This window comes from Pocillopora verrucosa, chromosome 7, assembly GCF_036669915.1.
Source record: "Pocillopora verrucosa isolate sample1 chromosome 7, ASM3666991v2, whole genome shotgun sequence".
NCBI classification, from domain to species: Eukaryota; Metazoa; Cnidaria; class Anthozoa; order Scleractinia; family Pocilloporidae; genus Pocillopora; species Pocillopora verrucosa.
The window spans coordinates 8,849,178-8,864,145 of record NC_089318.1 but is presented as its reverse complement, the minus strand read 5'-3'; the positions used below and the strand labels follow the sequence as shown (position 1 = coordinate 8,864,145).

General features: G+C 38.5%; 2 protein-coding genes across 3 annotated transcripts; both read left to right on the top strand.

Moving 5' to 3' along the window:
- The first annotated feature begins 82 nt into the window (after window positions 1-82).
- Window positions 83-5,407, top strand: LOC131780332 (nuclease EXOG, mitochondrial). Its single transcript, XM_059096942.2, has 3 exons — window positions 83-624; window positions 1,984-2,192; window positions 2,889-5,407. The coding sequence occupies exons 1-3, from the start codon at window positions 84-86 to the stop codon at window positions 3,372-3,374; spliced, it is 1,236 nt and encodes a 411-aa protein (XP_058952925.2). The 5' UTR covers window position 83; the 3' UTR covers window positions 3,375-5,407.
- A 109-nt stretch (window positions 5,408-5,516) lies between these two features.
- LOC131780347 (collectin-12) lies at window positions 5,517-14,968 on the top strand. 2 transcript variants are annotated; one of them, XM_059096966.2, is made up of 7 exons: window positions 5,517-6,048; window positions 9,957-10,108; window positions 10,901-11,023; window positions 11,924-12,010; window positions 12,249-12,335; window positions 13,190-13,558; window positions 14,160-14,968. In XM_059096966.2, exons 1-7 carry the CDS (start codon window positions 5,628-5,630, stop codon window positions 14,349-14,351), a joined length of 1,431 nt encoding a protein of 476 aa, XP_058952949.1. In that variant the 5' UTR covers window positions 5,517-5,627; the 3' UTR covers window positions 14,352-14,968. The 2 variants fall into 2 exon arrangements, with proteins under 2 accessions (XP_058952949.1, XP_058952950.1); XM_059096967.2 differs by lacking the exon at window positions 5,517-6,048 and adding an exon at window positions 7,495-8,034.

Below are 14,968 nucleotides of genomic sequence, written 5' to 3'. Positions count from 1 at the left end.
GTTTCAAACAGGCGCTCAACGAAGAATTGAGCCCGCGATGGATCCTCTCGACCCAGTCTCTTGTCAGAAAGAAGGTTCTCAAGATGGCTTCTTGGATGACGAAACTTCGGTTGCAGTTCAAAGGCATTGGAAACGTTGTTACAGGAGTAATTATCGGTGCTGGCTTGGTAAAGATTTATTACGAGACTTCGGATACAGCAGATGGTAATACTCCTGCCAAGAAAGAAATCGAGGATATTATAGCTAGACATGATAACCTCAAACGTGGACGCCATCTTCGCACAGTTAGTCTTCGAGGAGCATCCAACAAGGGGCTAGAGGTGTACCAAGTAGACAGTTCAAGGTATGAAGTTTTCGACACTGGAGACGAGAAAATGTTCAAATATGGCCTCCCACGGAGGTCATCGGACTATCTGCAATATAAAAATCACGTTTTGTGTTACGATCAAGTGAAGAAGACGCCGAGATGGGTACTAGAACATTTGACACGTGAGAAAGTTAAAGGCGAGGCGAATAGGACATACTCGGTTTTTAAACCTGATCCGAACATTCCAGCTATTTTTCAGTCAAATAATGATGACTACTGGGACAGTGGATGGTCAAGAGGGCACATGGCTCCCGCAAGTGAGTACACGTTTAGGACAACAGTATTCTAAGGGTACCCCTGCTATTCAAAGTGAAAGATCTTCTGTCCAACCCAATTCTTCTTTGCTGGTGGGAAATCTCTGTTGAAGGGATCCAGAGAGCCTCTCTATTCCCAAGGGTATCCCACTAACTGCATGTACATGTACAAGATTGTGCACATGTGGTTTCACTTTCTATATTGCACGTTTGACTGCTAAACGTAAGAGAATTTTTTAGGTAGGCAAGGTTGTCAAAATGACGACACATCAAACAAAAAATTACAGAATTGCAGAAATATTTAGGTGAGTATGAGGTCTCAACTACATGCGCCAAGAAGGGAATCCTTACATTACAAGGGAAGGGTCCAGTCTGCAGAGTATGGCAGAACTCAATGTGATCTTGCATGTGCAAAGACGATTCTCCAGTGAGGAAAAAATTATGCTTAGATCAAACATACTCTGCAGTCAAGGGAAAGGATATTATGATATCTTACACAGTGCTCTTTGAGTGCTTGGAGAAGCAATTGAAAATATTGCATCTCCACACTCCATTTTCTTGAACTAAGCCTGACTTCTCTCTCATGGTGCAATCCCCTCCCCATTTCTTTGCCCATATCTAACAAATGATGCTTAAGTGGAGATTGGCATCATGCTAATGTACATGCAAAGAGTAAGCATTTCTTCTCTGGGCTTTCTAATACCCCTGAGCTGATACCTTCTTTTCAAAGAGGATAAATGAAAACTTTGTATTTAAACTGTGTAATGGCAGTATCAATTTAAGCAGTTAAAATGGAGCCTGAAATCAATTTAGGATCGAGAGGGATTTCATCTTATAACTGTTTTGCATTAGCCGTGGAGGAACACTTTGTTAAATTAGATACAAGTGTTCTGCTCTAATCTCTCGACTCCTAGTTTGTTTTCTTAGCTAAATTTGTTGGAGCAATATCATTGTTGCAGGGCAGTTATATTTTAAATTCCTGTTCAAGCCTGAAATTGTTCTCAGGCTCTATTTTTGCCACTGGTTTTAATTGTGTGTCCAATTGCAATTATATGAATGAGGTTACTACCCCTGAATTGAACTGCACAAAAAGTCTTAAAAGGAAATTTTAATGTGAAGATACTCAACTCTTTAACTACCACAAGTGACGAAGAGAGAATTTCTCCTTATAATATCCAGCAGACAAGTAATGAGAAAAGTGATGAGAATAATGAAGAATATCAAGTAGGGAATTATTAATTGATCCAATACCAAATTCTTCAAACTAACACCACAAGAATTGTATGACAGACAGTAAGGAGAATAGCTAATGAGATCAAGGCAATGAAAGGGTTAACAGATAATTCTCTTCAATTCTTCGAGGTGACAACAAATATGACCAAGATGCAATGAATGCAACGTTCCTCTTGTCCAACATTGTGCCACAAAATCTGGATAACAATGCTAACTATTGGTACAGACTAGAAGCTTACTGCAGGGGTTTAACAAAAAGATACTCAGATGTGTACATAGTGTCAGGACCACTTTACTTGCCAAAAGAACAGGATGGGAAGAAGATGATGCAATATGAGGTAAAGAGCTCTTCTTCAATGATAGATATTTTATTTCCACTCCCATAAGGTATTCATTTGCATTGGAGAGTAGCCTGCCGTGTAGGTGTGATTTTCTTGAGCATGTGCTCGGTATTTTCTGGGTGAAAATTATCGCCGCCATATTTGATTATTACAGCGGCGGAAGGCTGGGGAGAGGAAGAAATTTGTACCAAGGGGGTGGGTGGACAGCAAAAGGAAAGGAAGGAGATGGGGTGGGGTGATTGAAATTCTGATATTTCCCCTCCTGCTACTTACGTTGTCCATTCTAACTCTAAATCATACATGACCGACCGGAATAACGATCGCCAGCTTGTAAGTATAGATGGAAAGAAGATACTCTACTTCCTTTTGGAAAACAACGAAAGTGTCAAGAGTATTTCGAGTGACCTGGTATAAACTAAGGCAAAAGGCAAGAAGTTAATCTCCTGCTGTCTGCCATCTTGGAATTTTAGCATTTTGAAACGGGCGTGAGAATTGCACAGCATATTAAATACTGTTTTATCCTTAAAGGATAAGTTTCTGATTTGAATTTCTGCCTGTTTCGAAAATTTATCCTGCTCTGTGCTGTAATGTTGTGTTTCGTAAAGACGTACGATGACCAATTTTCCTCAGCTTGTTGGGTTTCGTTATAACATCTACTACAAAATCATAACTTTTTTTAATGTTGATCCTTAGGTTATTGGTGCTAATAATGTTGCAGTGCCAACTCATTTATACAAAGTTATTTTGGCCGAAGACGGAAACAAGCAATCAGCTCTAGGAGCTTTCGTCATTCCTAACGAACCGGTGGACTTCGACAAAAAGTTGCCCGAATTTCAAGTTTCTTTAGACGTGTTAGCCCAGTACTCAGGTTTGATATTTTTCCCCGATTTTGAAGCTGAAGAAGCGACTGATCTTTGTTTGACTGATGGCTGTAAGATGATGTCAAAGGAACGCATGGATATGATTGCGTTTGGCCATCGTCTTCGAAACGCGCCGAGTTTAGAATTGTTAGAAAAAGTTTGGCGAGAGTTGAAGGAGACCAAGTTGACACCTGACGCATACACGATAGATGTGTACGAGTCAAGGAAAAGAGAACTGGAGCAACAAGAAAGTGAATCCGAAATAGCGATAATAAAAATAGAAGAACTTAAGGAAAACGAGGTAGAAATAAAAACATAAAAGGATTAGAAATAAGAGAAAGGGGAATGTAAACTTAAAGTGTTTCCATTTTCCTGTTGCAGAAGCAGAATTGTGACCCGTTTCTATAATGAGCCTCATTAACTTTTTGAAATTGCGGCAATACATTAAATTCTATACTTGTGAAAAGGATTAGCAGGTGTTAAGTCAAAAACCGATCATTTTGTTTATTCTTCCTGATATTTGCATTCGACTTTCAAGATTGTTTAATATTATATCTCTATGTTGAAAAGAAACATGCCAAAGACAAAAAGCTTTCCGGGTCGTCGGCTCCCGGGCGAGAAACAGGTCCTTTGGCGGAGTTTGAATCATCCCCAGGGAACCTTATTTTTCCATTGTCCCACCGGCATTAAAACAACGTTGACATGTTCCTTTGGTCGAGAGGAACAGGATATTGGTGGTTTTGCATTCGCTCTGTTGAAGGGCTAATGCTCGAAACGTCAGCTTTTAAACTCTTTACGGTGGTCAATTTACGTTATCAAATAAGTTGGTAATACTAAATTACCCTGTTATACTTTCCCACCGACGCAGCACCACAGTTTCTTTAGAAACTTATTCTCTTTATTGCATATTGTTTCTTTGTATTGTTTTAGCTTTCGGCCGGCTATTGATGGTATTCGGGCTACAATCTTTATTTCCTTTCGTAAGCTGTTACTTTCGTCTACTTTTCGCTAGACTGTCAGTTGACTATCGGTTGCCATTTTGTAGACTCGGTTTGCTACCAGTGAAAATGCTGGTCAGAAGTAATTGATAGACTTTCGCTAAGCCATCAGCTGTCTTTTGCTTGAACGTCTGAAGTCAGCCGACGGTCGTAAAAGAGTCTTTACAATATTAATGTTCAAAGATTTCATATTTCTTGTAAGCTATGAAAAATGATGATTGCTCGGGAATTGTTAGTATTGACCAGCTGGTTACATCACCGGCTTGCTTAGCGTTTTCGCGATATCTGACCATGTTAGGAACGAAAGGGAACGGAAGTGTGTAAGTTGGTCGCGTGTTTCTTATGTAACACCCATTTAAGCAAACGCCCATTTAAGGAAATACGACATCGCTTGAGGTTGAAGTGCTTACGTCATACTTCCTTCGCGACCAAATAATTTTGCTCTAAGCAAACTCACAGAAACAAAATGGCGGCTTCATGTATCTTCTCTGTTGTTTTTCGCTGGAAACGAGCATAAATCCGTTTCAAGGGGTTAGAATCATTCCAAGTCTTCCGGTGTGGAAGCGAAGGTTTTGCATAATAAAATCGCTATCAGAGAGTTAGTACATACTGAAACCGGGAACCCGGAATACGCAGGAACACGGACAGGACGCACGAAAAGCGGGTACTGCATTAAAATTGAGCTCTATTTTTTTTTTTGCATCGATTTACGTTGTTTATTTTAATTTAATTTTTTTTTTCATCTTTGTTATTCTTCGAGTATTTCGCTTATACCGGTATGGCGGTATGTTCCGGTCCTCTGACTACTGTGTTTGGGCGTGTTCTGTAATTCCAGTGTGGTCTGGTATTCCGCGTTTTAGTGCCTTTCGATGGTTTTAGAAAGCATTCGAATCTGTTAAAAAAAAAACCCTGCAACCGACTTTTCAGAAGTAGGAGTCAAGTGTGAATGTAAGTTTCCATAAATACAACAAGAATTAAAATGTTACCGACCCTGACTTTGTAGATCTGAAATTTCCTAGTGTTTGCATTGTGCTTTCAGTTAACTTCAGTCTACGCAAAACGGCACTTGGAAAAATGAATTTCCTCTCGAAACATAAGAACACAAAGCCACATTAAACAATGGTGAGTCTAAATTAAATGACGATAAAAAACCCTGGGACATGAAATGGACTAAGTGATTGCGCATATTTGAAATAAACTTGAATTACCGTCTGCCAAAAAAGCAAATAAAATAATCCTAAAATCTGCCGTTCGATACAGCCTGTCTTGTTTTTATTTACTTTTAACATGAATGCGGACTTCTCAAGTCAAGGGGTTAAACCCTTGTAAACATTTCTTAACCAATCACATTTTCGCGTGCACTATTATTGCTGCACAATATCTTTAAGAGACTTTGCATATTTGTTCAGTGAATCGTGAAACTAATAAACAAGCTTGACTCATGCAAATTAAAATTAATGACTGATGTCTTGTGACTTTGCATGCTGTGAAGTAAATTTCTCCACTTAAGGGAATTAGTCAAAGCTTGGAACCTCTTTGAGGTATTCTCTAGAGTTTCAATTCTTGTTTCGAAGATGGCCTACGAAAACGGGCTTCTCAATCCTGGCTTCGCGGCGAGTACCATGAGCCTTCACCGAAGAAGCAACACAAGTTTGAACACAATCTCCAATTCTTTGTATAGCGAAGCCGACCCGAACAGCCTTTACAACACTTTACAACGGGACACAAATATTGCAGTGACTCCAAGATTACGTGTAAATGAGCCGATTTACGACAAAGTTAAACCTGGCGCGAATTTACAAAGCAGACAGGAGAAGGCCGCAACTTCGCAACAAACTTTGCAAAAGAGACAGAGTGTACGAAGAAAGGACAAAATCATTCGCTTGACTGTGATGTGTCTCATTATTTTCGTTGCTGCGGCAGCATTATTATTGGCACTTCTGCTGTTCATGGGGAAAATTGGTCCAAATTGTTCGTGTGATTCTACAGGTACCGGTAAGTCTCGTAAGAAACGTAATTGATAGTGTTAAAAACTCGGTTTAGTCAACACAGTGCCGCACATTCAGAAGTTATTTAGGGTTTAGGGTGAAATAATGCAAATTCACTCATTATTTAAAACCACTTTGAAAAGCAAGAGGCAAACTTTGGTTTAGAAATCTCTCGCTCTCAATATCAGAATATGAAACTTGAGCGATCGTATTTTTACGCCTGCTGATTTTTTTTTTGAGAGGAACTTTTTTTTGGTTTCGCTTATTTGGCAGTTTCGGTACTCCCCGTGACTGATCGAAACTTGTATGCCCACGGAATTCCGATGATATGAAACAAATTTAGTTCGCCCAGTCATTTTTTTCTCCGTTTTTAACACAACAACTTTAAGCTGACTGGATTTTGTCGTACACGTACATACGGTGGAACTGTTAAAAGACCTTATCTCTGTTTATAACGTAATCATTTTATCAAAAATCCAAATAATGTATTCAGTGTTCGCTCTGTAGGATAGATTCCAAGTTAAAAAGAAAATACTTCAGTCAATTTTGTAGAAGTGATAAAATTAACTCGAAAAATGTAGTTTTTGTGAACTCGCTATCCGTTACTTCGCGATATGTCAACGATACTTTGGTGGGATATGAATGAAGTCAGTTTCAGAATTTTTGTGCGTTGTTGAGGTGTAATCCATAATTCATCAAGCACCTATTAACTAATTTAGCAGGTCGTGGCAGATTTTTTCAGTACACAATGTCAGTGTGGTGATTTCAACTCTTCATTCGCCCCCTGAAAAGTGGAGCGTATGGCTGTGATGGTCATTTCATCTGTTAGTTAAGGTTGAACACTGAAGGCAGCGGCGACCCTTTATGATACGTCATAGCCCTTAACGATTGTCCTGAATTTGCAGAAAACCCAATGGAAACAAAAGTGTCTACGTGTTCTATTAATAGCCAATAAAGCTAACCACAAAAATTAAAAAAGGGAAATCAAAACAAAACAAGCGCCAAAAACAAGAAACAAAGAAATCCATAATTTACAGAATATTTCAGCGCAGCACACGAAGGCTGCACACATAAACTTCACAGGTTCCATCACAACGAACATATCAAAACTTAATTATTGAAAATCATTCTCGATCAAATGATGCATAAAATTTATTTGTCTTTGATCCAAGGTCTTTCACTCAGAGTGTTCTTTGTTTCTAGATCTCTCTAAAGAAAGTGGAAATCTTGGTTGTCTTCATCAGCTTTAGAGAAGACAAATCATACATGAGTGAATTTCAAGCTTTCATTTTTATTTATTTGCAGAACATTGAGTACAGATTAATTTGTCATGAAAATATACACTTATTCGAAACAATGAACCCTCTAAGGCCTGTTCGTTGTTTTAAATTCCTGTGGTCGTGTTTGCCAAACAACTTTTAGCTCTTTTGGCGCGTTTTGCATTCTTTACTTGTCCAACTTTGCGTAACAAAAGCCAGTACTTAATTTATCAAGACCAAAATATATTCCACGTGTACTAAGGGTAGATACTTCTCCCGTGGTAACAATCCACGTCACCTCTTGACTAAAGGCAAGCAGCCTTGCATATGCAATTGGCGTCAACGATCCAATTTCACTGAAAAGTTCTTGATACGCTTGCTTCTGATGGCTGGTCGCTCTACATCAATTGAAGATATTCACGAATCGAAGTTATACACACCATCCGATACAAGACATCGCCTTAGCTTTGACAGCTCATATGTTGCTCTAAAACAGACAGCAAATCTTAAACCAGGAAATTCTAACGCTAAACCAAAGAAACATCGCCAGAAAACAGCAAAGAAACTTCAAAACAGATCCTTAACATCGGTTTCTAATCACGATCATAACAAAAATACACGCTGCAGTAAGCTGTGCATTCATCGCATTGTTCAGTACCTTGTGCTATTTCTCTCTATTTCCGCATTGGTGATAGTCATTTTAATGATCCGTGGAGTTGTAGGAGTTTATCCAGGTGAGCTACTTGTTTTGTTGATTAACATTTTGGAACTTAGGATAAGTTTCCTATCTCTGCGAGGAAGTATGATCAACTCAACTCACAGATGCAGGAATTCAGCTCATATTTGATTTATGCAAACTATTTTTATAGATGGATGTAGCCAAAAATGAGTGCCTATGGCAATCTATATAAACTGTTAGAAGTAAGTCTTTACTAATTCGCTCAATACACCATTATTAATATTGAAATCTAAGCGTTTCATTTGGTATAAGCAGTCATTCGCCTAAAGCTCATTGGAAATACTTTTCGTTCCTTACCGATGATGCATCATTCTCGAAATAGTTATATCTTTTCGTATGCCTTGTTACGATGAAATATAGAATCTCTTGAAACCTTCGATGGGGAGGATAATGGAAATCAGACAATGTACCACCACAAATATTTGAGTTCTGTCCCAATGCACTACGAGTCGAAGCTACACAAAGTTTTGTAGTCGCAATTTTAAGCACTATCCGTGCACGTTGCCACAACTGCAGATATTTTACGAAGTCATTCATTCACTTTGCCTCATATGCCACTTCTCCGCGATAACACAGTCGCGAAATCTATATATGTAAGCTGCAGAAAATTCCATATAAATATATTAATATGTATTTTCTAATAAAATACACAAAATATATATATGTGTGTGTGTGAATTGAGTAAGGAAAAAACCAAAGAAAATATATATTCGCTATAGTATGTATTGAGCACTGTAATACGGAAAAACCGAAAAATAGACTTCCTCTCTCTCTCTACATATGTATATATATATATATATATATATTCATATATTTCATTCAATGTACGTCATTTAGAATAAATTATTTGACTGTGCTTAACAGTAAAGCGACAGTTTTTTTCGTTTCAAGATAAGATGTCCAGTTTAACATAATTCACCAAAAGTTAAAGAGCCTATATTGCATTGCTTCTTCAGCACTAAGACCAGACATGTCGAAATAAATTTAAATTTAAGTCGAATATCATTTGTCAATTTCCTATTCCGCGACTCACTTTGAAGTCCTTTCAAGCTATCAACTCCTGTGACGCGAAACGAAGCCTTGCAATTCACTGACCTCACCGAGTGAATTACCACGGAATGTTATGGATCATTGCATTAACCTAAGGTATAGACAAGCAACAATATGCCCCGCACAATGAATTAAGCATAGTCTATTTGGTCGCTATTACATACATAATTTAAACTACACATCTTTTAGCCATGAATGATCATGATATATGAAGTAAACATATTTTATTAGACGTTTTAGTGTGTAGTATCGTTGATTATTTCTTCGAGTTGCGTCGTATTTTGACGAGCCTGAAGAGCGAGTCAAAATACAAACAACGAGTAAAAATATACTCAGCAAAACTACAAAAAAAAAAACATCAAAACGTCTCATAAGTCATTTATTATCCAGCTGCTTTTTTTTCTGCTAAGTCTTTCTGTTCGTTTCTCATAAGGCGGGAAAAGCAAAGCTGATAGAGAAACGTAGCGTGTGCAGCCGACTGGTTAAACAAATTTTGACAGTACAAAATAACCAACGTTCTAAATGACCGTATAATATCGCAGGATATTTCTACTCTATTTGCGCGTTATTTGCGCTTTACTTTGTGCGATTGGATAATAATGATCCTCACAGAACTTCATTTTAATTGAGGGAAAGAGTTAGGGCCTCTATGCAGAAAGAAGCTAGGATACTACTTCGATCTCAATACTTGGTTTCGTAGCTCAGTTAGTTGTGGCTCGCCGACAGGCATGGATACAATCTCTCCCTTTGGTCTGTTTTACCTAACTGAGGTATATCTGTGAGCATCAATTCGTTCCTGAATATGCTTTATTACATATGACATTCACCGGTCTAATAACAAAGAATTTCACCGTTTTAATCATCAAGGTACGACGTCACCCAGCACAGGCCAACAGAAAAAAGAAGAAGAAAACTCATTCAAAAATGAGCGAAAGACAACATTTGCTATGAACTTGTCTCCATATTTCGAAAAAATTGAGGAGCTGCAAGCAAACCTCTCATCTCTTTATGCAGAAGCGGTAAGAATTTCTGAATGCATGATTGTTTGCTTGTTTCAGTTGTTTTTTTTGTTTTTTTTGTTTTGGCTAGTGTTTTTTTGTTTTTGTTTTTTTTTTCGTCCATTGCTGTATCCTAATCAAAAATCACCCTTCCCCTCCCCCTCCTTAAAAACTCTAGCCTTGGGAAATCAGTTTTTAGGTGCCTCTTACTCATTAGCTGTGCTGTAACATGATGGTCAAACACATTTTCTTTAGCCTGCTTGCGTTTCTAACTCCAGAGGGATGGGAAATCATGCAATCATTCAAATCCATCATTTGCAAAGTTATAAGCTTTCAAAGGCACTCATGAAAGAAGGAGACTGGTCCCAGTTTCAACTGAACCAGAACCGGTTCTCTTACGTCTCAGACTTGCTAACCATTTCATTACAATACGGATCTACAGTCCGACCGACAAGCCTGACAATAGTGAATTGGCCTGCAAGCTTGGTAAGCGAGCTCTCTCAAGTGGTACGGTTGAGCAAGGAGGGAGAGCTTCCGATTTCATCTCGTAAATTTTAACATCTGCGTATCAAAACGTCGACGTATAAGACTGATTAGCAGGTCTCATTTAACTTTTGACAAACGATATCTCTTTCCATTCCTGTGCCCTCTCTGCCCAAGAGACCTTGCGCGATTTCGATTTACACCACTACTGTTTTTCAATCGTGTAGGAAGTAATGCAGACCCTTTGAACACCTGGGCCCCGATCGTTCATAATGCTGACGGTAACATATCGACTCTATAGCGTGTTTTATTATTTGTCTGCATCGATAGGAATCACTAATGAGGGAATCAGGAAGGAACAAAGAGGCCCTAATAGCAGCCAAGACGGAATTTGACTCCACAAGAGATGCCATTAAGTCATTTTCTGATGGGTTCTACGGAGACATTGATCGTGTAAGCTTCATTTGGCGGTTCAAAATTAAAAGTTAGGTCCTTAACGTTAAGCTTACAAAAATATTGACGGAGGCTTCATCCATGCTTTATCATATATTGTCCTGCTGTTGATTTACAGGTGACCAATATATTCGAGCTTTCTGAACTGAGTCAAGAGGCTTTAGTGTGATATTTCCCATTAGAAACCCTTTAACGTGGAGACAGTTGTGACTAAAATGGTTTTTACCTACTCATTAATGGGGAAAGATTCTATTCTATTTTATCAACCAGGCTGAGTTGTTAATATACATTGGCCACGTTAGGCTTTCTTCAGGGCGAAGGACTGACCATGGAGAGGCTGATGCCGGAAGCGTTAGCATTAGACACTTACGAAGACCATCTCAGATTATATTACTGACTCAGTTGATAAAACCAAAATTTACTTCCTTCGTTAACCTCATAAGTAACTCGTGATTGTTATTCTTGCGTCTTTTAAACTTTTTTGTTGCTTTTTCGCCCCGTCCAAGTTTCTACAACCTTAGATTAAACCGGAAGCTGCAACAGATTTAGTTGTCTCCTTCAGTCACAACTGAAAGACGAAGTCTTGAATCAAAGCTTTCATTTATTTTAATAACAGACTGAGAACATTCCTTAGACTCCTCATCCGTCACTACTTGTAGACTTCAAGACTTTTCTGTTGATACTTTGGTTGTTTGTTTAGTTTAATTTTTGTCAGCTACTGCCGTGTACTTGTAGAAACCTCGCGTCACTTTCATCAATCAGTGAATCTCTACTGTGTACTTTTTCACCCCAAGCTCACCAGCCTTGGTTACTTTAGCCATAGGTAACTGGGTGGTACAGCCGTGAAGTCTTCTTGGCCCGGTGAAGAAGTTATCTTCTTTCTTTTCTTCTTTTTTTTAGGCAAATAACTCAATGCAGCAGTTTAATCCTGATCATGGTCCAATGTTCACTCAACTCGATTCTTTGAACGCAACGCTCACAAACAAGGTATATAATTAGTTGGAGCAAGACAATATTAACTCCTCTTAGTAGAAGTGATTATCATCCCTGAATCAAACAGCAGGGTTACGAAAATAAAGGAAAAGATCGCTAACTAAATAAGCTCTTGATTGTTGAACAAATTCTCCTTATCCGCACCTTAGAAAATGTGTAGAGAACAGTATGGAGAATATGCATACTGACACAAAGGTGTAAAGGGTTAACGTCACCCCTCTTATTTTCGCAGCTGTCACAAGTGAAAAGAACCTTGGAACAACATGACGACGCCATTGTTGCTATGATCGACACGATGAACAACACTGTTGGAGAACAAGTATGTTGTACTTCGCTTGCTTGTTTTGATAAATTACTGAACAATTGTGAAAGGTGATGCTTCTAATTCGGTGACATTAAAATAACCGGAAAAAGATGTCTTTGATCCTTTGAGTATATAACTGTTTGGTCGCATTTCCTTGGCTAGAAAATATGCTAAATAGTGTCTAGAAGTTAATCCATCACCATTTTCCTTCATAATATATTAATATTCATCAAGAACACGTTTCGATCAATTTTCAATTGACAGTCGAGAATAATCCGCAATTGCTTTGTTTTTGCTTTAATTTGCTCTGTAATTGGGTTAGAAAACTCACACCACTCTCCTCCAATCAGATGCAAAACTAAAACCAATCACAACTTTGTCGCTCACGTTTTCCCGCGCTTTGGGCAGTTTGGTTGTTTTTTCTTTGAGCTTCCATCGGCTGTTTAAGGTATTTTCGTTCCTTCTGGTGGGCCATTGAGAATACTTGGGCTCAGGTTTTACGACAGTCAATCAAAAAGGACTGTATAGGAGGCACCGAATGTTTGACTCAGCTTGAAAAGTTTATCACAACTTTTTTCCAAGTTTCGCATTTTCAATTCGTCTTGACCTCCATCATGCTCTGCAGTGTTTGTTCCTCCTTGGCCCATTATATCCTTTTGGGTGTGTGTTTTTTAATTGAACGAATGTTTTAAGTTTAAGCAATTTTTGCTCATCCAAAAAGTAAAAGAAGCAAAAACTCGAAACATGGCCAATGTCATTTCTACCCTTTCCTGGAGGAAACTAAAATGGTCGGGAGAGAATTCCACTCGAAAAAAAAAATTCCCATACTTGGCTTGCTTTTCATCTACTTTTGCTCTCTCTTTTCAAAGGTGAAAGCAAAAACCTCCCTTCCTGGTCCAAAAGGCGAACGAGGAAGGAATGGCTCGGTGGGACCGAGAGGAGATCCGGGACAAACCGGTCCAATAGGACCTCCAGGGGATACGGGGTCTCCGGGTCCCCCAGGGAATAAAGGAATATCTGGGAAAGAAGGCTTCCAAGGGGCTAGTGGTAGTAAAGGACTTCCAGGTGATAAGGGATCTGAAGGCTTTACTGGCGACGATGGGCCCACTGGCGCAGAAGGACCCGAGGGACCTGCGGGACCACAAGGGATTGGTAACTTCAGTTGGTGCCAGGAGGAGACAGCTTCGGTCAAGTCCAAGGATATTCCGGGGAAAAAAGCTTCCGTTAGTGACAGTCAGGCGAGTAACCACTGAAGGATGGTTTTTCATGGCTTCACCTCGCTTTTGTTGCGATAGCCACCTTGATTTGAATTTCCGAGGCTTGAAAAAAACATCAAACGAATGACTTAACAATCTTTATGACAGCATCTGTTCTCAAAGCTCTCTAGATTCTCGCACTACTCGAACATTAAATTTTCTCCTCAAGATTTCTTCTCTAGAACTAGGATGGAATTCTTTTCCTTATTTCTTCTTTGAAAGAAGCCATCTTCCTTTCAATCTTTTCAGCATTTCAAAATCGCTAAAGGGATTTGTAACTCAGTCTTTTCTATCTCAATTCACGCACGATCGGGAGGCAGATCAGTAAATTTTTCACGTGGTTTGTTAATGCCCATGAGTACTTGCGATAGCGATATGTATGTAAACTATCATATCGATGTAAAATCTTTTCTCCGACGAGATAGACCTCGAAGAGGATTTAAAAATTGTCGGAAACAAATGAAGTTGTTTTCTTTCAAAATAAGCTATTTAATGGGATTACAATTATTCGTTTGTCTGTATCTTCCAGATCCACTCAAATCTTCTTCATTTCATTAGTTTTTGCTCCATGTTTTCTCCGCAGGATACAAAAATTGTGGCGGCGACTTGCACAACGGATTATGGCCAAGAGTATAACCTGGTGGTAACAGAAAATGGAAATCTTAACAATTACGAATGCGTGTGCAAGGGTGTTGGAACAACCACTTCGGGAAAAACCATTAATGATGTGAACTGTATTCTGTATTATTTGGCCTGCCCTATACAAGCTCCGTGATATCTTAATCTCTACGTTTTTTACAGATTATATAATTGAACTGGAAAACATGCCAATCGAAATTGTCAGTTAGCAGTATCAAGGACACTCAACCATCGGTTCATCAAAGGCATTTCCACTATTTTCCAGAAAAAACGGCTTTATTTGTACGGTTTTATATTTTAAATTTTTGGTCAGTACGTGCTAATAGTGCTTAGATACAGATTTATTCGAGATTCTGGTAATAGCGAAAAATTGAAGATATTTGTTTCTTCATATGTAACTACAATAAAATTCACCATAATAATACCGTATTCAAAGAACAGCACAATAGATCTGACACAAAACAGCTGATCACTTTTCGAATCAGTAGAAAGATCCAAATGACTCCCTAAAAATGTAAATAATAAATTAGGAAGGTTCGTTTCAAAATATATAAAATAAAAGGTGAGAACTCCCTACGTGAAAACTAACCTAGAAGTATGCTTGTGAATAAGGATATATCGTATCAGTGAGATAACAACGTATGTAGTTTTATTGAAAAGGAACAAAGCAAGTTTGGTCAGGTGTACAACTACATGTGTTCACATGGACAGAAGTTTATTTGCATGTGATTAAAATTTTCTTTTCCTTTGAAA

Excerpts from the sequence above, each read along its gene's own strand:
- LOC131780332 (XM_059096942.2), top strand. The coding sequence starts at position 84 with ATGGCTTCTTGGATGACGAAACTTCGGTTGCAGTTCAAAGGCATTGGA. Across the intron at positions 625-1,983 it reads AGGGCACATGGCTCCCGCAA|GTGACAACAAATATGACCAA; the intron begins GTGAGTACACGT and ends CAATTCTTCGAG. Across the intron at positions 2,193-2,888 it reads AGAAGATGATGCAATATGAG|GTTATTGGTGCTAATAATGT; the intron begins GTAAAGAGCTCT and ends GTTGATCCTTAG.
- LOC131780347 (XM_059096966.2), top strand. The coding sequence starts at position 5,628 with ATGGCCTACGAAAACGGGCTTCTCAATCCTGGCTTCGCGGCGAGTACC. Across the intron at positions 6,049-9,956 it reads GTGTGATTCTACAGGTACCG|GTACGACGTCACCCAGCACA; the intron begins GTAAGTCTCGTA and ends TTAATCATCAAG. Across the intron at positions 10,109-10,900 it reads CATCTCTTTATGCAGAAGCG|GAATCACTAATGAGGGAATC; the intron begins GTAAGAATTTCT and ends CTGCATCGATAG.